The following is a 21628-nucleotide window of genomic DNA, read 5'->3' on the forward strand; positions in this document are numbered from 1 at the left end:
CTGGAGGCCCCAGCGGGCCCCAGCACACACGCTTATACCAACACTCTTGTGTCGAAATTAATGACAATGGTGTCATTTAGCCCTACCATTGTGTAACATACGTTTAATATATGGCCATTTTTCAAAAACGGATCTATCCCATAATAATAATGAATGCCAGGACCAGAATGTTTGTGTGTACTCTGGAAAGGTAAAAGGGAGTAGCACCCTCCTCCATGGACACCAAATAAGTTAGTATGATTAGTCTACTGACAATTTTTGCCCCCTGATTAACGGGGGGCTCTGCGGAGGACATCCCCTGCTGCTTTTAAATCCTGGGCGCCCCTCCATGCCCCAACCCCCACCCTTCCTTTACCAGGAGCAACCGCTGTGTCCAGACATGTTCACCCCGGGGGACGCTTCTAGTTGTCAATCTACCCCCCTTCGAACAACAGATCCTCCTCCCAGTTGAATCTATCATCACCAGCTGTACCCTGACAGCCCACAAATTCCTGTCCCATTATATATGTTTAATCCTCTCTCTCTCTCTCTCTCTCTCTCTCTCTCTCTCTCTCTCTCTCTCTCTCTCTCTCTCTCTCTCTCTCTCTCTCTCTCTCTCTCTCGTCTTGTTTTCCCATATGGAAAGTATCGCGATCTCGCCATTTTTTGATTGACGCATCACATGGGAGGAGGGTAACACGGTGCTTGTATGATCAAGTGCTGCTTGATGTTGAGGGTGGGGACAGGTGGGTGGTGGATCAAACCTTAACAACATAAGAAGGTGAGCAGGGTTTAACAGGAGAGGCAGGTCACATAGGTCTCAGCTAGCATAACTTTGAAGACATTGAGATAAGAGGACCTGCTGACAAGTTTACCTTTCTGTGACCACAGACTAATACTAAAAAAGTAAAGGGCACCATACTTTCATACCTTTATTTATGCTTATATATATATACCATTTATACCTTTTTTTATGTTGGATTTATGTTGGAAGACCAGTTGAGTTTGACGTGTCATGGTTTAAATAGTCATGGTTTAATTGAATGGTTAAATTCTCTTTCTTTCTTTCTTTCTTTCTTTCTTTCTTTCTTTCTTTCTTTCTTTCTTTCTTTCTGTTTATCTCCCAATCTGTCTGCCAGGGTGACAGGGGCCCAGCAGGTCCCCTGGGTCTCCCCGGAGAGAGTGGTCCAAGGGTAAGTACCACAATCTGTTCCTTTATGGTCCTGCTGTCCAATTCCATTTCTTTGTTCTAGAATGAGTTACGATTCACTATAAAAATCTGTAAATCTCCCTGTTCCTAAAAATAATAGACAAAAACAATAACCAAACCCAAACATAAAGTCAGACACACTTGTCTTTAATAGTTCAGGCAGAGAGACTATGGATTAGATGGGGATTTAAATATGCTGCACAGCCTTGGCATAATTTGACAAGAAGCTTAACCCTCAGACATGTTGAGCACCTAGATATATACAGTGGGGCAAAAAAGTATTTAGTCAGCCACCAATTGTGCAAGTTCTCCCACTTAAAAAGACGAGAGAGGCCTGTAATTTTCATCATAGGTAAACCTCAGCAATGAGAGACAAAATGAAAAAAAAAATCCAGAAAATCACATTGTTGTGATTGTTGTGAGCTGTCAAAGGACACCAGAAACACAATTGTAGACCTGCACCAGGCTGGGAAGTCTGAATCTGCAATAGGTAAGCAGCTTGGTGTGAAGAAATCAACTGTGGGAGCAATTATTAGGAAATGGAATACATACAAGACCACTGATAATCTCCCTCGATCTGGGGCTCCACGCAAGATCTAACCCTGTGGGGTCAAAATGATCACAAGAACGGTGAACAAAAATCCCAGAACCACACGGGGCGACCTAGTGAATGACCTCCAGAGAGCTGGGACCAAAGTAACAAAGGCTACCATCACTAACACACTACGCCGCCAGGGACTCAAATCCTGCAGTGCCAGACGTGTCCCCCTGCTAAAGCCAGTGCATGTCCGGGCCCGTTTGAAGTTTGCTAGAGAGCATTTGGATGATCCAGAACAGGATTGGGAGAATGTCATATGATCAGATGAAACCAAAATAGAACCTTTTGGTAAAAACTCAACTCGTCGTGTTTGGAGGAGAAAGAATGCTGAGTTGCATCCAAAGAACACCATACCTACAGTGAAGCATGGGGGTGGAAACGTCATGCTTTGGGGCTGTTTTTCTGCCAAGGGACCAGGACGTCTGATCCGTATGACGGAAAGAATGAATGGGGCCATGTATCGTGAGATTTTGAGTGAAAACCTCCTTCCATCAGCAAGGGCACTGAAGATGAAACGTGGCTGGGTCTTTCAGCATGACAATGACCCAAAACACACCGCCCGGGCAACGAAGGAGTGGTTTCGTAAGAAGCATTTCAAGGTCCTGGAGTGGCCTAGCCAGTCTCCAGATCTCAACCCCATAGAAAATCTTTGGAGGGAGTTGAAAGTCTGTGTGGCCCAAAAACATCACTGCTCTAGAGGAGATCTGCATGGAGGAATGGGCCAAAATACCAGCAGAAGTGTGTGAAAACCTTGTAAAGACTTACAGAAAACGTTTGACCTCTGTCATTGCCAACAAAGGGCATGTAACAAAGTATTGAGATGACCTTTTGTTATTGACCAAATACTTATTTTCCACCATAATTTGCAAATAAATTCTTTAAAAATCAGACAGATTTCTAGATTTTTTTTTTTCATTTTGTCTCTCATAGCTGAGGTATACCTATGATGAAAATTACAGGCCTCTCTCATATTTTTAAGTGGGAGAACTTGCACAATTGGTGGCTGACTAAATACTTTTTTGCCCCACTGTATAACGTATAATCAATAAAGTAGTGTATATCACTGGGGAAGGGAATCAACAGGGACTGAAGTGTATCCCCTTTTGTGGTACACCCAAGCATTAGCATGGGGATGCTTTGTTATTCCAGACTGCAGTACAGCAGCAGCAACCTAGCACAGCAGTGCCTTAGGGTACAGTTTTGTTTTGCTATGTGGTCTGGAATTGGAAGAGGGACGCTGGCTGGCATCCCTCACTGACCCTCTGCCCTGGATGGCCTCCAGACCTTTGGCTTTGGGCTGCTGCCCTACCCTACTCCAGCTGGCTGCCAACCTGTTAAGCTTGCTGGAAGATGGTTGATGATTAAATGTCTGGCTGATTAGTTTAGCTTAATGGCTCACCGGCTCAATAATGTTGCATGCAGTTGCCAGATCATCTGTGTGCCTTACCTTTATGATAAGCTTGTAGTACAATATAAATTCTGAACGTATAGATTTGATATGTAGGCCTACATTTAATCTTCACTTCAACAAAGGACCCAATAACTTACACTGTATTAAATTGAAAGTACACTGTAATTTATTATATCAGTGAAAAGAAGACCAGGGTCCAAATCAAAATCTCTTGTTGAGATTGTAAGCAGAGCAAGCTGGCCGGATCAAAGGGAGAGCTAATTGCAAGTTAGATGTTCAGTGTTTTTCCATAAATGTAAAATATTTATAATATACTGAAATGGGAAACAGTAAACAGTCAGCCGGGATGTGAGTAGACGATATCATCACACACCTCGCTCCCAGTGCCATATTGTGCATTTTCTGATTGAAAGCTTAAATTGTTATTTTTCTGAAAGGCACTGTAGATAAATGAAGAGCATCTTCACACAGGATGAACAGATACTAATAAGGCCCCAGCACAAACTTGGATTAAAGTGTTCTGCATCTCTATCAAACGTTTGGACAATGTCTATAATGTATTTGGAAGACTCATTTAACACCAGTTTATATTAACTATATTTCAAGGACTATGAAGAAGAAGTTCTGCAATGGTCACAGCTATTACCCACATCTTCCTCCTGAAGCGTTGTGTTCCTGACTGTTGATCTGTCTGCTTCTCTACCAGGGCTATCCGGGCTTACCAGGAAGTCCTGGGGACATCGGCATGCATGGCGCATCTGTAAGTGTGACCTACACTCTGTAACCAAAAAGAATGCTCCAGACTTGATAGGTTACATGTGCCACGTGCCAGGTCAGGCACTTAATGGATTTTACAGGACAAATCGGGTTACTATTTGGATGTTGACATATAATGAACCAAGAAATTTGGTTACAACAGCGTGTCTCATAATTTTAAAACCCTTGGCAGGCAACCGTAATCCATTTAGTCTGCCAGATTACATTTATACTAAGATGGGAGACCGACAACAAGCGCTGCACTAATTAGTTTTACTACTGTTACTTACTATAAACAGTACCATTTAAGGGGGCGATAGATATACCTCTTTGTTCATTCCCCATATTCGTGAGTGGCTGTTTCATGAAAGGATTAGTTTGTAATTTGTTTCTGCATTCGTCTTGGATAGACGAATGCCTGTGGCTATGAACAGGATGAACCGCTGTTAATCTCTCTCTCTCTCTCTCTCTCTCTCTCTCTCTCTCTCTCTGATCTCCTAGGGTCTACAGGGTCAGATGGGCAGTCCTGGCATTGCCGGAAACAAAGGTAGAAAGGTAAGTGTTCTTCTGATCCCTGTCAGTACAAACCCTAGCAGACAACACACACATACACAAACACTCTCGTGGACATCTTCTTCTTCTCTGGTTTTTATCAGCACACAAACTCTTGCTGAACTGGAAGGCAAAGCAATTAAACCACATGGATTTTGCACTTTGTGCTCCTGATGTTTTATAGGTCCTCTTATGTCTGCATTTTATGGAGCTTGTAAAACAGTAAGAAATCACAGCACAGCACTCATAATGTCGAGTTAGTGAGGCACCATGTGGCTGAGGGGTGAATGACCCCTAGACAACCTCAGATGTGATGTTACGAGATGTACATTGATACTACATATTGCAGATTGTATCATGTGTTTCTTATCTGTAACATTTCTTATGTTACATTTTTCTAGTGATGGAGGAAGTGTGTGTTACTAGTTGAAGTTCTGGAAACATTGTTTCCACAACATCAGTTTACACTGTAGATTGGTATTTGAAAATGGTGCTGCGACAATGCTAGACTTTCATTTCCAACAAATCCCATTTTCCCGTTAGCCTGGCTAACGCCAGACCTCATCTCAATCTACATTGAGATGAGGTCTGGGAACCACACATTAATTTTCTTGTATTTGAGGCGTGGTTTACGATTGCCCGGAGTCGTTTATTGGGCGCTAAGAATGTCTATCATATGAGTCTGTACGTAGCTCATAGCCAATCAAAGCCTGTTGATAGCAGGGCAAAGACATCCTTCTTGGTAATGAAAGAGTTTAACGCCGAAAGTTGCTATTTGTTCAAAATAAACTTGCGTTCTAAACTACTTAGAACACTTTCTAAGGCTGCATCAAAAGGTAACGCGTCTGCTGCCATTTTGGATCCGTAAACTACACGCTTCGGTGTGTTGCATAGACGGTGTCATCGTCTTGCCTTCCCTCCCCGTTCTGTGATTGGTTCCCTATCTCAGGCGAAAATCGGATCCATGGAATCCAGGCTGCCTAGGAAATTGCGCGCAAGGCAACATGGGTATACCCAGGCTATTTTCCTGTGAGAGTGGAGACCCTTTTAGTATATGTTCCTTTACGTTGCCAAAGTCAGCGATTATTATTGATATATTTGGACCGGAAGTGATTAATTGCATCAAATTGCAATCGCGTTGGATACAATTTAAGTGTAACAACAATTTACTTCTGCTTTCCTGCGTTGTTAATCCATGAGCACTGTCCCTCCTCTGCATGGCCCTCCCCCTCCTCTTTTGTTTCTTTCTTCTTCTTTCATTCCTTATTTATTTACCCATCTGTGATCGGGGGCGATAGTGTCTCAATGTTGTAATCTCCCACACACATGGCAGTGTTCAAAGCATCATTGCCGATGGGTCTAGTTTAATCTGTATGTGTGGCAGTTTGCTGCTAACATTTCCTGTTTTTCTGCTGAGGTGCTTTTTGTTTATCCCTGAGGTAAGGTGCTTTTTGTTTATTTGTTTATCCTAACCCTTATGACTCAACTACCTTGGAGCCCCTAATCATTTGGGATTTGTGAGGGGTCCTATTAACAGGAGATCCAATTCCATGCCACTGTTGAGTTAATAATCAGGTAGTCCCTTGTTTCTGGTGGATATAGTGGATTTAAACCTGCATGCATGTTTTCAAAAGCTGTAAGTCCATATAGCACATGACTACCATATGCTTTTGCAGTAGTAGTTGATCTCAGCTTCCCCCGACTCCCCAAGAAGCCAACCAGGAGCTGCTTTTTATCTTAATCCTACATATCTCTATTCAATCTTTATGTTGTTGTACCCTCTAGCAGTGAAGATAAATAATGCCTTTGAGGTAAAGAACGAGGCCCACACCATCCCTTGCAAGGCACATACCTGCTTGCAGATTTTTTGAAGAGATGGGCTACGAACGGTAATGACTTTCAAATATATATTTGAAACTCATTACTCATTCAAGCAAGGTACAGTGGTGGAATGTGCATCTTGATTTTTCAAGATACACACCAGCCAATGAACAGTGTCTTACGAAGGCATATGCACATTATATGTGGAGTATATATTTGTTTGTGTTGGAGTTTGTTTGAAATATGCAGTTCTCACTTAGTGGTCAGTGGTCTTAATAATTGTTTTGCATTTTGTGTTCATTTGAGTGTGGGTGTGTTTGTCTGTGTGTGTATATCAGTGGAGGCTTCTCCATTGAGGAGAGGGAGGAAGATCCTCAACATTGTTGAGAATAAAAAATGTAGATTGCCCAGACTACTGTAATGAATTAATGCCCTTAAATATGACTACTTTAATGCCTTTGAATATATGATGTTTGTTTCCCTGGGTAAAGGGACATTAACACCCCCTATCGCCTATTGACAATTACTTCAGGGAGGAAGGTCCTCCCTCAGCCTCCGTTGACTCCCATTCATTTCCCCGAAAGTACTGGCGGCAGGTGAATAACACGGGTTTCAATTGGAGAGAGGAGGAAAGTCCTCCTCTGAGTGGGTGTGACCTTAAGGCGTCTGATTCGCGCAAAAATCTAGTCGCGCTGCACTATGAAACAATAAGCAGGATCCCGGATCCAGGATTGGGCGGGAAATCTGCCCAATCTGGCAACGCTGTCGATAACAAACCCGCTCTGCCTGCATTGCCGCTCAGTCTAAGAGACGCAAAGCAGTTGAAATCATCTGAAGGAAAACGAGATTCTAACATTTGCGAAGTTTGAGTTCTAAGTTTGAGTCTTTTCTTAAAACAATTGTAACTGAAAATAAACATTACAACCAATAACTTCAATCATTGAGGGCAAAAATAGGCCCAGATATTTTTAATTTACTTTTACAAATCAAGAGTAGGCCTGAATTGACTAATGGGCTTTGCATCCTTTCCTTCTGCCCTTGTAGTCCATTTCAAAGACATGCTTCCCACCAGCTTTCAAATTACAGTGATGCCACTGGTGGCTTTGTATCAATTTTGTTCACATAACTATCCCTCCCTACTATTTTGTAGTTCACCAAAACACCCTGAAACAACTTGAGTCTCACGTTCTTATGCCACCATACACCAACAGTGCAAGCAGGCCAATGGCAACCAAGCACTGTCCTTCCTCCCTCACTTTAAAAACCACCAGCCGCCACTGGTGTATATGTGTATATGTGTGTTAAGAGTATACTTGTGAATTGAGATTGTGTGTGTTTGTGTAAATTTGCGTTTTTCCATTAGCACTTTTTGCTGTACCAAGCCGTACCGTACTGACTTGTGTTTCCATTACCAGTTCAAACGCACAAGCTGTGCCAAGCCGCGCCTGAGATGGACCATTTCCGAGTTTCGAGTTCTGTTGAATCTGTGAATTCTTGTGAATGACTTGCATCGTCATGCGTATGAATGGAGTTGCTTGATTCTTTATTTTTTGTTCGTTCCTATAACTAAAACAACTATATAAGCTTTATTTAAAAGGTTTATGAAGGATTAATACAGATTACATTTACATTAATACAACGCACCGCAGTGATGCTAGCTTCAACAAGCTAACAAATAGCTTGGGAAAATAGTGCAGATATCTTTCAGATTAGTCCTGGGTCACTGATATATCTCTATCGATAGTCAATGCGTGCCGTGCCGAGCCGGTTCGGTTTAGTATTTTGGAAAAACACCATACGTGTCTGTGTTAATGCTAGGACTGAATAGCTTTTAAAAGACCTAGGGTTGACTTTTTTTTTTTGTGATTTGTCTCCTAGGGGCCCCTGGGTCCAGATGGCCCTCTTGGAGACCCAGGACCTGAGGGCCCAAAGGTATTCATATGCATTCTCAATTAACCTTTTTGTTTCTTGTTTTTTTTTTTGCAGTTCATTTTTTGACGAATGATCTGCATATCCAAAACATCTTGCAAAATTGAAAAAACGCCTTTGTCAGTTTGATCGATGTGTTTCTGCCACCATAATTCTGCCACATTATATCAGGATTGAATTACCATGACGGGTTATTACAGTTTGAGCGAGGAGTGAGACTACTAAAATCTCATTCCCTCATTCTCCGGTAATGTAATAACACCACAATATAGCATTGCATAAGTGATCACTATCAGTCCAGTTATATGTGCCTTTGGTGTGTGTTTGCAGGGTGAACCTGGTGATATCGGGAAGAACAGAGAACCCGGATTCAAAGTGAGAGTATACCTTTTTCTGTGGAGTGTGGTGAAAACAAAGAATTTAAATTTGTGCTGATGCACTGCTAACAGCCTGTTTTTTGAAAGCCTTCTCTATGTATCCAAATGCTAAAAAAAATTGGCTGTTACTGACTGTGGGATTCACCTCATTGATCCAAAGAGAGAAATATCCCATCTCTACTAAACTGCCGACCACATCTCTGAGCCACTATTGCATTTACATTTAGGGCATTTAGCAGATGCTTTTATCCAAAGCGACTTACAATAAGTACTTGTGTCATAAGAAGTGAAACAATATATCGCTGTCAGTACAGTAAAGATGTTCATAGAACCAAGTGCAAGTACTAACAATCGCTAGGCTAACCCATTCCCTGTGTACAGCAATGCTAGCAGCTACTACAGATGTTACACAATTAAGTACTATGAATAAGTGCAATGTAGATTAAGTGCGTACAATAAGTGCGTACATTAAGTGGCAGGATGTACAACATACAATGGTGGCCGGAAGGGGCTGGGTAGCTATGCAGAGTCGAGGTGAACTCTGAACAGGTGAGTTTTGAGTCTTTTGCAGAAGCTGGTGAGCGACTCTGCAATCCGGACATCGGCAGGGAGCTCGTTCCACCACTGAGGTCTCAAAACAGAGAAAGTTGTGACTTTGTTGATCGACCTTTGCTTGCTCTTAGCGATGGCGGTACCAGACGTCCAGCTGAGGTAGTTGAGTCGAGGGATCGAGCTGGGGTGTGTGGCTTTACCAATGCTTGGAGGTAGGCAGGGGCAGTTCCATCGACTGCCTTGTATGCCAGTACCATCATCTTGAATTTGATGCGGGCTACTACAGGGAGCCAGTGGAGGTCCCGGAAGAGGGGGGTCACATGGGAGAACTTCGGTAGTTTATACACGAGGCGCGCTTCCCCATTCTGGATGCGCTGCAAAGATTTAATCGCAGAGGCAGGGAGTCCAGCCAGGAGCGAGTTGCAGTAGTCGAGGCGGGAGATGACCAGTGATTGGACTAGAAGCTGAGCTGCTTCCCTTGTGAGGAAGGGCCGGATCCTGCGGATGTTGTAAAGTGCAAATCTGCAGGATCGGGCCACCACAGTGATGTTTGCGGTGCAGCATAACTGATTGTCCAGTACCACACCGAGGTTTCTGGCAGTTGGAGAAGGAGATACAGTGATGTTCTCAACAGTGACCAGTAAGTCCATGTGTGGGCAATCTTTCCCTGGCATTAGGAGGAGCTCAGTCTTGTTGAGGTTAAGCCTCAGGTGATAGGCAGTTGTCCAAGTCCCTCCGTGCTGCCAGACATTCAGATATGCGTGTTGCTATCAGGGCTTTGTCAGATGAGGGGAAAGAGAGAAATAGCTGAGTGTCGTCTGCATAGCAGTGATAGGAAAAGCCGTGTAATGTTATTACAGAGCCCAGAGATCTGGTATAGAGGGAGAACAGAAGAGGCCCCAGTACCGAGAATTGAGGGACACCAGTTTCAAGCGTGCAAGGTTTGGACAAGGAGTCATTCCATTTTACCTGATAAGGGTGATTCTTCAGGTAGGATGTGAACCAGGAAAGGGCAGATTCAGCAATGCCAAGTTCAGCGAGAGTGCCAAGGGGGATCTGGTGGTTCACAGTGTCAAATACTGCGGACAGGTCGAGGAGAATGAGAACCGATGAGAGGGACGAGGCTCTGGCAGCACGGAGGGACTCAGTCACCGCGAGGAGAGCCGTCTCAGTGGAGTGTGCCTTCTTGAAGCCTGACTGTTGAGGGACAATCAGGTTGGTAGATGAGAGATAGGAGGACAGTTGGTTAGGGATGGCACGTTCCAGTTTTAGAGAGGAATGAAAGAAGAGATAACGGTCAGTTGGTGGTATCAAGGGTTGGTTTTTTGAGGAGAGGCTTTATTCTGGCCTGAAAGACGCTGGAACAATGCCTGATGGTCTTGTGGTGTGTGAGAATGAGTAGACGGTGGAGAGGGCAGCAGGAGTAGCAGAGTTCTCTGGAGTGATCCAAGTCTCTGTCAGGGCCAGGAAGTGGAGGGTCATGAGGGATGCATAGGCCGAAATGGAGTCTGCCTTCTTGACCGCTGATTGGCAGTTCCAGAGTCCTCCAATCACTTCAAGGTCAGTGTAGGCAAGGGTCGGTGGATGGCACAGATTGGATGGGTTGCTGCTCCGAGCAGAGGATCTATGGTGGCGTCGTCTATGAGTAGAAATCCTGACGATGAGTGAAGTACGACACATAGCTACAATAGGGTGGCTACCCTGGTCTTCCTCGAGGGACTCCTACAGAGAGACTCCTTTAGTCTTTGTTTCCCGGGAATCCCACAGAGAGACTCCCTTAGTCTTTGTTTTGTTTCCCGGGACTCCCACAGAGAGACTCCCTTAGTCTTTGTTTCCCAAGTCTTCGTTTGCAGGGTCCTGACGCTAATAATAGCTAGCCTTTATATGCACAAGGTAGCTCAAGCCGCCGTAGCTCCGCCCACCAATCACGCCTATTATTGAAACTAGCCTCAACGACCTCTTACTAAAAATAATGACAGCTGCCAAAACCAACACAGCGGCAATAGGGCTAAAGTTAGTACAACCAATTGTAATGCTAAACACTAGAGTTCTTAGTTTCACTACAAGACTCACCTACAGCCAGATATGAGACAACCTTCTTAAAGACAAATATAAATGTAACTATTACCACGCACAAATCAGTTTGTCTGGACGTTGCCCTAATACAAACCGTATACACACTATTTTTGCTGGGGTTTTTAAGGTGTAAAGGGCTTTGTATCATATCCCTTTTCCCACTTAATACACAAACATGTTACAGCGGCTACTGTCTAGGGTTTGACTGTTTCATCCTCTCCTTGCAAAGGCTAGAATTGTATTCACTAGACAAGCCAATAAAAGTAGTGGCTTAGAGCATGGATTTAAAATGAAACTAACCGGTGGATCCTTTTTGGGTAAAATGCGAACCAGGTTTTTACTTGTTGGACTGTGATTGGATTATATGGGTTTTGTTTATTAAAGCATGGCGCTAAACACCTGGACCAATTAGTGTAGTGTTCTTGGAGCATCTCTTTTGACATAGTATAGTGCAGTACAAAGTTATCAACAGTGCGTAGTAAAGCACTTGGAAATAGTTATTAAGTATATTTTTGGACGTGTAGTATGTGTTTTAATGATTTGACTTTACTACATAAAAGCACTCCTCTGTAAAGTGATCGTATCTAAGCTGCCAAATATTAGAAAAAGGGTTGTGATTGGCCTGACCCTGGCCAGGTCTGAAGAAAATCTACCTGAACCATACTATAGATTGATATTTAATCTCTATGTTTTTTATTCATTTTATAACATATTATTTTTAACAGGGCAAGGCAGGCAGCCCAGGCGAGAGAGGCCTTCCAGGAAAACTGGTGAGTGATATATTTAACTTTTACTTTCCCCTACATTACCTTTTTAAAGCTGTTGTTTACATGGATGATGGGTGGGGTGAAAGCTATACACCTCTTGGCAGTAAACAGCATGACAAGGAATAGAGTGAACACCCTCCTCTCCTGTCGTGTCACCTGCTAATTACATGCAGAGGAGGCCAGTAAACCTTATTAGAGAGGAAGTCTTGAGTTTAAAGCAAAGGAGGAGCCCTGTGCTGTGACCTGTAATTATTTCAGTGTATGCGTCACAATATGCATGTGTTGCTGCATCCTGGTTGAATATATACTGTATGTATATGGTCAAACTGTTCACCTTTTGTGCAAAAACTTTTGAGTAAAGTAATTCAATTAAACCAATTCAATAAATGAGTTAATCTATTAAATATTTATTTAGTAATTAAAGGTGATTGATAACAGAATCTAGACTTAATCTAAATGTAAAAAAAACAACATTTTATCACAGAGGGATGTAGCCACTACACACCTACCAAATACCTTGTTATGAAAATGTGAAAACGTATGTAAACATTCATCTCAAAGCACTCGCTTAATACTGGAGCTATTTCAGAAGTATTCGTTCACATCAGTCCCTCAGACGCAAAATTATTTGTAAATGGGGTCCTGGTTAACAAATCCTCAAATTATCCTTTAACGGTATAATAAGAAGTAAATAAGAGATTTCTGTTATCCATCATCCATTTTGTGTAGTTGTTCTTGTATAAACAAATTTTGCAACAAAGACAAAACAAATCTCTATTCCACATACTCGTTTCTGGGCAACAATGTCGAAGCAAGTGTCTTTCGTCAGTTTTTGTCATTAAGGAGATGATAAAGGGATACGTTGAGCTATGTTTTAACGGAGGAGTTTTAGTAATTCATGTTTAACAAGTGAGGGAAACATTGAATATGACAGGGCTGTCATATGCCAGATCTTCAAATATGCAGCAGCAGATTGTATGATTCGTATATTTTTGTCAAAGAAAGTGATGGATTCAATCCACCCCCTTACGACTGCATTCTATGTCATCTCTGTTAACATGCTATTCCTCGAGAGCTTCAATATCCTGCAGGTTATTTCAGTCTCATGCTGATTAATGAGCTGCCGTTCCTCTGCTCTTCCAACATATCGGCCTTGACGCATCAGCATTATTTTGTGGAGCCGTGCTTAACCAAGCAAACGACAATAAACCCAGGGCCTGTTGGCAACTACATGCCTCGCTGTGCACTTGTTTTTCCACAGACCTTCAACACACTTACTTACGCACAAACCCCCACACACACACAGAGGGGATATTTCCTAGGTACAGACATGTCCTATCACTAAGTGAAGGCGTTTGACTTGCAGGTCAACTCATATTGATACTAGTCATTTTCTGTTAAATTTTTGTTGTATTTTTGCAATCATTTACTGTAAAGCAACACATTGTTGACCTTCTCAAAGCGACCTGGTGACGGTTGTGGGGAAAAGTCATAACATAAATCTGCATATTTTTCACAGTTTTAACGCATTCAGGCATAATGAATGTCTCCCCTCACAACTATTGACGATTTTGCATGTTAAATAATTGTAAATAACTGTCCTTTTCTGAGTCACATTGTCAAATGGGTTTTATTTGCTGGCATTTATTTTGTTTATATTTATGAATATAATGTTTTAAATATATTTAAATATATTTGATAAATGTTCAGAGGGTTATACATTAAGGTGAAGCACAAGTTAGTAACTGTGCCTGAAAAAGCTTGTCCAACTATGGGGCCATAGGGCCGTTTCCAAACCTCTCACCTAAAAATACACTTTTTAGTATCAAAGAAGAGAGCTACCTTTTCAACACTTAGCAACACAGTCGTTTCATCAAGCATAGCCAAGTGATTACATATGACAGAAAGGCCAATTAACCATGCCTATTCCTTAACATCCTACCCAGGTAATAGATTTGACAAACAACATCAAAGAAGAAGATGCCCTTTATACACTTTTGAAACGGCGACGGTTTGAAAATAAACCAAGAGATTTAATACTATAACAACAATCACAACTGGGCTCATGTGTCAGTGTCTTCCAACACAGGGGATTATATAATTACCCAGACTCATCACTTTTCTTGCTCTCCAAAAGTTGAAGTCACAACATTTCTTACTAAAACATTTGCTCGTTTTGATTTGGGATATTTATTTTTTATCGGTTTCTTGTACTAAATTTTCTAATGAAATGGTTATGATAAAAAGGAACCTTTTTGTCTGTGTTTTTGTTCCAACAGGGAAAGGCTGGAATACAAGGCAGCGCTGGAGCACAGGGGCCAATGGGTGAACCCGTAAGTCTTCTTTGAAGCAGCAGCTCACCAATATTGTTTGGAACCCTTGTTCAATGGCTGCATAACACACACCATGTGAGGAGCCCGGGATGCCCTCTGCCTCTGTCTGTCCAAGGATAATTTAGGAGACAATGATCTTGCCTTTTTTCATTACTTTTCCACTTTCTTGGCTATATATAACAATAATATAGAAAGAGGCATTCATGCAGATACTGGACATATAGTGGAATTGCTCCTGCTGTCTGCTGAATGAGGGGGATCTTCCTAGATATGAGGCTTCTACCAGTCTCTCCCTTATCTCTGTTTCTCATCAACAGATTTAATTTGAAGAAGATGATTTGTCATCAGTAAGTGGCACTTACTGCCCCCTTCAGACCGTTACTGACTGTAATCCTCCATAGAGCATAGTCCAAACAGCTCTGGGGGAACTGCGGTGCTCAGCACCTACACATTCACTTTTTGAAGTTATTCTTGACCTGAGCAAGAGCGTATTAAAGGGGACGCGTCAATGCCGGAGTGATTTTTATTCAGGAGTTACAAACAATCTGATTATATACAGAACAAATGTGGCCAACAACAGTGGCCAATTGCCAAGGTTGTCATTGTCAAATCACACGTTCGTTTTTCTTTTTAAAACACTCAAGTCTGAAGTAATTTAAAAAAAAAAAAGTTTAACAATTCAAAGCTTTAGAAAATGGGAAAAATATAAGAAAGTGCTCAGGTATTGGTCTCAATGTTAGTCTCTTATCTTTCAGGGCCCCAAGGGACCTCAAGGGGACACAGGACCTGATGGAGAGCCAGGACTTGAGGTAATATCTTATCTTTCCCTATTATTTGTATTTATGTATTAGCACAGACTCAGAGAGAGCAACTCCACACAATCCAGCAGACCTTCCATGTCATTTGTAACAAATCCAATACTTACCAATCCATTAACCTTTTTTGTCTTTTGCTGGTCTTTACTCTCAACTCCCTCAATGTTTGTCCTTTTGTATTTGCTGTTTGGTGATTAATAGAAAACCTTTTTATGAAAAAAACACAACATGAGCACTGTGTTTCTCTGTCATTGTGTCTCCAGGGGTGCCCCGGTGGGGAGGGGGAGCCAGGGCCCATCGGAGAGCCGGGATTTAAGGTCAGTGAGTGCCCATCTGATCCAAGCTACCGGGACAGTCCATTAAATGAAAAGGCAGGATTAAGAGTCTGGAGACTCATGAGTATGCATTGAATGAATCCTGACTTCAGGGGTCAACTGTCCCTCTGAGTGTGGGACTATGAAGTCTTTGGTTAAATGGACATCTTCACGGTTAGCTTATATGTGTGTGTGTGTGTGTGTGTGTGTGTGTGTTTTTCCTCTTTGTTTATAATGTGTTTGAGTGTGTACACACATATGTGTGCATCATTTTGTGTGTTGTGAGCTGGTGATCAGTGCTGTGTTGTTCCTACAGGGAGCTGCCGGTACTCCTGGAGCCGAGGGGGAGGACGGCCAGGATGGAATACGGGTGAACAGTCCACTTCATCCCTATGTGGAATCCCACCTTTTATTTCTCTATCTATCTATCTATCTATCTATCTATCTATCTATCTATCTATCTATCTATCTATCTATCTATCTATCTATCTATCTATCTATCTATCTATCTATCTATCTATCTATCTATCACACTCTTTCTTCCTCTCTCTCTTCCCCTCTCTCCATTCTGTCTATAACCTTTTCTCTCACATTTGTTTCTGCATGCTAGGGCTTCTTCAATCTGGCTGTCTCTCTCTGTTCTCCCCCATTTGCGGAGTTAGAAGAAATGGTCATTAATATTTATCCTTGTTAACACAATCTCAGACAAGAGTGTTCTCCCATCAAAAGCAATTCTTCGCTATGACTAAAACAACTATCTACCTATGGGGGATTAAAAACGCCTAAGAATTGACATTTTTTAAATTCCTGATGCTACGATTGCAAAATTTAAAACAAGAGCAATAATCTTGTAATTTTTGCAGCTTCTGTGGCACAGAATGCTCGACTTTGGAACACCCTAACAGGATATGGTGATGCCAAAGTTTCTTCTGCTCCTGATTTATAAATTTGCTTTCTCCTTCTGGATGTGTTATGTTGTATATGTACTGGAAGGCTTCTTCATAACCTATAATATGGAGATTAAGTTTATGATATTTTGTTGAGGATCCAGCTAAGAATGTCATTCATTTTGGGTATTGGTGGAATGAATATATGGGCTAAATAATGTCTGGTTGAGTGTCATGATCTTCTTGGATTTTATTGGATAAGAACCGCATATTTATAATAACTCCATGCAAATGCCCAAAAAGGGTTTAAACCAAATATTCAGTGAATAGCATTGTAGCATCAACAGTTGCCATCAAGAAATCAAGAAACAGGTCTTATTTCTCCTGTGTCTTAGGGTCCCCCCGGGGCCCCAAGTGAAGATGGCCCTCAAGGGAAAGATGGAGCCAAGGTAAATATTACAAACGGTCATTTGGTTTCTGTTGTGATGAGGATCTAAGAATAAATTGGGGGATTATATGAAGTTCATGCTAGTGTGTCAGGTTTAAATTAAGGCACACTGAGAAATCAAAAAAGTAAATTAATCACTGTACAAACAGATTCTGGTAGATTCCCCTTGTGGCCATCTTGGTTATAAATGCCAGCCGCTAGGGTTCAGAACCAAGATGGTCCATTCAGTATGATTACATGAACATGGCATGTTATGACTTACTTGAGAATTGATTCCACACAATATAGATTCTGAATATTTGCTACCTTCAGTTTTAGTCTGATTGTATTTCTGCTAAATTACTGGCATTGTAATAACACTTCTTGCTTTGTTCGAATCACCTGAACAGTTGTTATTGAAAAATGATATATACTTGTGATGATATAACGACTGTTGAAGTACTTTATAACAAATATTACATTTTTAATTCTGAGTTTGACCTTACCAGTGGTTCTCATAAAGGCATCTCTTTGACACTGTTTGTCTTCACAGTTGGTTTATTTTGTATCTCTATCCATCCATTTTCGTGGTCACCTTATTCCCTCACCTTCACCCTCTCCTCAGGGTGAACAAGGCGATGCAGGGCCCATGGGGAAACCAGGGGACAGAGGGGTTGAGGGAGACCCCGGGCCCCCAGGACGTGCTGGAGGCCCTGGAAAACAGGGATTTAGAGTGGGTTTATTCACTTTGACTTAAACGTCTCTCCATTACACTTCTTCACATCTATATCATGAACATGGATTTTTCTAGTTAGGAATTGCAATTCAATGAAATGCAACAAACTAACTTTAAATGTATTTTTTCTGGCTTTGAAAAAGGGGCTTGCGCAGACGCATTTAACACAGCCACGAAAATAGATATGCATTGCATAGCGCGTGCCAGCCAGCCAGCAATACCAGTTTGACAGATTAATTAACAGTAACTATTGCTGCGAGAGCCTTTAAATCATGATGGATCATCAGAAATTCATCACATTCGCGAGAATTCACATTCCTGCCAAAGCAGCAAATCAATTGTCTAAAGTTCATTCATTTTAAAGTGATAGTGCCCATGTGCTCCAGTAGGGGTCAGTCTTCCCCAAAGCAAACTGCTGCTGCCCCTCTCACTGGCACTGCACAAAGTGCTAACCTCTGTTTGACACATGTCAAGCAATCATCCTCTAAGTTAACATTTGTTTGTAATCAGGCAGTTCTTCCGTTTTAGTTTGGGGACTAGAACTGGCCAAGGGTCAATGGGGTGAGGGATATAGTAGCTTGGGGCCATGGTTTAGAAGTGGCATATTAACCGCTGCAATGACAAGGATTAGTCAACATAAGAAGTAATGGTTAAAAGTATTCTATGGAATTAATTCAAGGTTACTTTCAACATATCCCTTGTAGAAGGATATGTTAAAAGTCACACCATAAATTTGCCATGGTCCTAAATTGTTGGCAAAACAAACTGTTGTATTTCTTATGGAATGTTCTAGAGCCAAGGGATGATGCTTGATTGATGTTTGAGAGACACATGCATGCCTTCATCTTAAAAGTACAGAGTAGCCCTGAAGCTAAACATGTGAGGTAGTCCTCTTCTCTTGTTAAAATAGATTATATCTATGGAGTAATCCTCCCTTGTTAAAACTGTTTCTATCTGTGGAGTAATCCTCCTCCCTTGTTAAAACTGTTTTCACCTGTGGAGTAATCCTCCCTTGTTAAAACAGATTCTATCCGTGGAGTAACCCTCCTCCCTTGTTAAAACAGTTTCTACCTGATTATAATGAGGATGACTTTGTCACGCAGGGTCTGGAGGGAAAACTGGGACCAACGGGAAATCGAGGAAGAAATGGAAAGAAGGTAAACACACCCTCATCATTTTAATGATTATTTTTTTGGTTAGCAAATTTCATAACGTAATTGTTAGATTAATGAGTGTGTGTGTGTGTGTGTGTGTGTGTGTGTTTTTAGATATACCTTTGAATCCTTTATGTTTTCAAGGTTTTCTCCTCTTCTTGTGTGATTTCAGGGAGAGATGGGACCCCCAGGTATGGCTGGAGAAATGGGCTCAGCCGGGGACATCGGCCAGCCAGGCGGGGCTGGGCTGAAGGGGGCAAGGGGGACCAGAGGACCACCAGTAAGTGCCACTTACTAATGACAAATAATCTTCTAAAAATTAAATATTTAGATTTAGAAACAGAGAAAAGAGAGAGTGGTAGAAGCCTCATATCTAGGAAGATCCCCCATATTCAGCAGACAGCAGCAGCAATTCTGCTATGTGTCCGGTATCTGCACAACTGCCTCTCATTATTTTTATTGTTATATTTATTATTGTTATATTTAGCCAAGGGAGTGTAGAAGTAAAGAAAAAAGGCAAGAAAACAAGGAGAGCCAGGATTAATGAGTCAGTTTTGTGCATTTCCTCGCCCCGCTCGCAGGGTCAGCTAGGTGTCATGGGTCCGGAGGGCCAGCTGGGAGTGCCAGGATACACAGTGAGTGGATACTTCAATTTGATTTCAACCTGGAATCATGCTTACGTAATAGTCGCACACATACACATAAACATTCACTGATTTAACCAAATCACGCACACTGTAGTAAATCAAATTTCATACAATGAAAAAAACTAGTCATGTGGATTTGATTTTGGAGCTTTAATGTCCATTCATCACAAATGGTATCTAAAGGGAGAACACATGTGAAAATCCGGTATGCCCTTAAACAATTTGCCGGTTTGTTTAGAACCTGGTTAGTTGTTGACATTGTCTATGTCAATATGCAAATCAGCTGTGATTTTCCACTCACCTCCGCTTGCGATCTAGACAGGTTCTGAAATTGCGCAGCTAGCCATCAATTGAAATCCAATATATTAGTCAGGGGGTCAAAACTGATAGAAAAACTTTGTGTCCTTTAATTTGTGTCCATTTTAACACCATATTCTTAAACGTGGTAAAATCTTCTTCTTTTTTTTAAGTGCTTACTCTTTCTTCCATGTTACCTCCATTAAATTTGGGCAAATCAAAGCATGATCTTAAAAAATAATACTCAATAAATACCACAAGAGTATCACACCACAAGGGGCACTGTTGTGTCAGTACAGATGTGATTTGGCCTGAGGCAGCAGATCCAGTGAAGATGATCACAGCAGGTGTCAAAAGTCTGAACAAAACTTTATAAACAAGAGAATTTCACTCAACAGATTAACTTCTATTTGTCTATAAAAACATTTGCCTCAAGATTCTACCATAAAATGTTGCCAGAAACAGGTAGGCTAAACTGTTATCCAACTAGCTATAATTTCCAGACAGATAGCTAGACTATTGTACTTTCATAATCACTAGGTTACTTACTAATAGGTAAATTAATTGTTGTTCAGATGTATAATGGAAATTTTATGTTTATCATTTATTTGCTGCACAGCAGCCTATTTTACAGTCTGCTAGCTAAAAGTGTTAACCAGTTTGTTAGATAGCCAAGCTCAGCTTATGTCAGATAACATTGTAGTGATCCACTCAGAAACCAATTAGGCTAGTGTAGTGAAACATTTCTTTGCCTTTCAGATGAGCTAACATGGATCCAGAGGGAGCTGTAAGCTTAGCGTCCAAAGAAAAACAAATAGCAAGAGATATTGATTGGGAAAAATGTTTAATTCATACAGAAGACAGATGATCAGGTTGTTCCATCATGTAGTGGCTTCAACCAGCTTATGTAAAAATCAGATCACCCAAAAACAATAGCTGGAATGATGTGCGATTTCAAATATATTCTCCAGCACATGAGTATGACATAATGTGGCAGTGTTACAGAACTTCCGCAAAATGACAACAAAACTGGGCCAAAGGAACACAATTATAACCTTTGAAGCACAGCTCTACTGCAAAACCAAGATTTTTCAATGGCACCACCAAAATGAGTGTGAGGATATTATTATTCTCTTGGGTGGCTTTCATGTGCAGAGGATCTATTCAAAGGTCATTGGCCAGCATCTTGCAGATTCTAGACTGATGGACATTCTTGAGGAAAGTGGTGTTCGGAAAGAACACAGCTGAAAACATCATGAAGAGAAAGTAATGGAACCGTGTTGCCCGTGCACACAAACTTGCCTTTTAAGCACTGTGGAGAATATTGTGGCCAACTTTTCTGTAATGGGTAGATGACAATGATAGAACAATAGTCAAAAGTTGCTTCGAGTTGGCAGATACACTCTCAGAACACATACCATGTGGAGAAATCGAGGCAGCTGCAGCATGCTATAAAAATCTTGTTATGAAAGTCGGAGAGGTTCAGGATCTCCTTGCTGAGTTTGACAAGGCTAATGAAGACAAACCAACATTTACCTTCTGGTGACAATACATGGACCTTGTGTCTATTCTCCTGGTATTCACACTGGCACTTAAATGTGGTGACTGGAAGCTTTACATGTCAGCCTTCAAGACCACGATCCCCTGGTTTGCTGCATATGATCACACCCACTACACAAGATGGGGTGCTGTATTCATAGCAGACATGGAACATCTTCCACAAACGGCACCGCGGGTCTCTCAGGGATTCCTAGATGGTGATTTTGTAGCCAAAGAGGCAAGGTGGCTTTTGATCTTTGCCTCGAGCACATCAACACAACAGGAAGGTTGCTAGAGGATTGGTAGGCATCACTCGAAATGGGACAGCTAGAAATCATTGGGCCATCACGTACAATGAACGTGTGTCTTTAGCACCAGACACTAGATCCCTGTTTGGACTGACACATGATGGAGAAGATTATGAAGACAAGCACAAAGACTGCCTTCCATC

General features: G+C 41.6%; 1 protein-coding gene across 2 annotated transcripts in view; it reads left to right on the forward strand.

Annotated features, from left to right (window-relative positions):
- col24a1 (collagen type XXIV alpha 1 chain) overlaps positions 1 to 21628 on the forward strand; it is a 187719-nt gene that overhangs the window by 97746 nt on the left and 68345 nt on the right. For both annotated transcript variants that reach the window (XM_079740272.1, XM_079740273.1), the window contains 15 exons: positions 1119 to 1172; positions 3905 to 3958; positions 4456 to 4509; positions 8206 to 8259; positions 8587 to 8631; positions 11987 to 12031; positions 14308 to 14361; positions 15117 to 15170; positions 15440 to 15493; positions 15807 to 15860; positions 16773 to 16826; positions 17430 to 17537; positions 18644 to 18697; positions 18867 to 18974; positions 19276 to 19329. In XM_079740272.1, coding sequence (XP_079596398.1) covers positions 1119 to 1172; positions 3905 to 3958; positions 4456 to 4509; positions 8206 to 8259; positions 8587 to 8631; positions 11987 to 12031; positions 14308 to 14361; positions 15117 to 15170; positions 15440 to 15493; positions 15807 to 15860; positions 16773 to 16826; positions 17430 to 17537; positions 18644 to 18697; positions 18867 to 18974; positions 19276 to 19329 — 900 coding nt within the window. The remainder of the gene's footprint in view (positions 1 to 1118; positions 1173 to 3904; positions 3959 to 4455; positions 4510 to 8205; positions 8260 to 8586; positions 8632 to 11986; positions 12032 to 14307; positions 14362 to 15116; positions 15171 to 15439; positions 15494 to 15806; positions 15861 to 16772; positions 16827 to 17429; positions 17538 to 18643; positions 18698 to 18866; positions 18975 to 19275; positions 19330 to 21628) is intronic.

This window comes from Pollachius pollachius, assembly GCF_949987615.1.
Source record: "Pollachius pollachius genome assembly, chromosome: 7".
Lineage (NCBI taxonomy): Eukaryota > Metazoa > Chordata > Actinopteri > Gadiformes > Gadidae > Pollachius > Pollachius pollachius.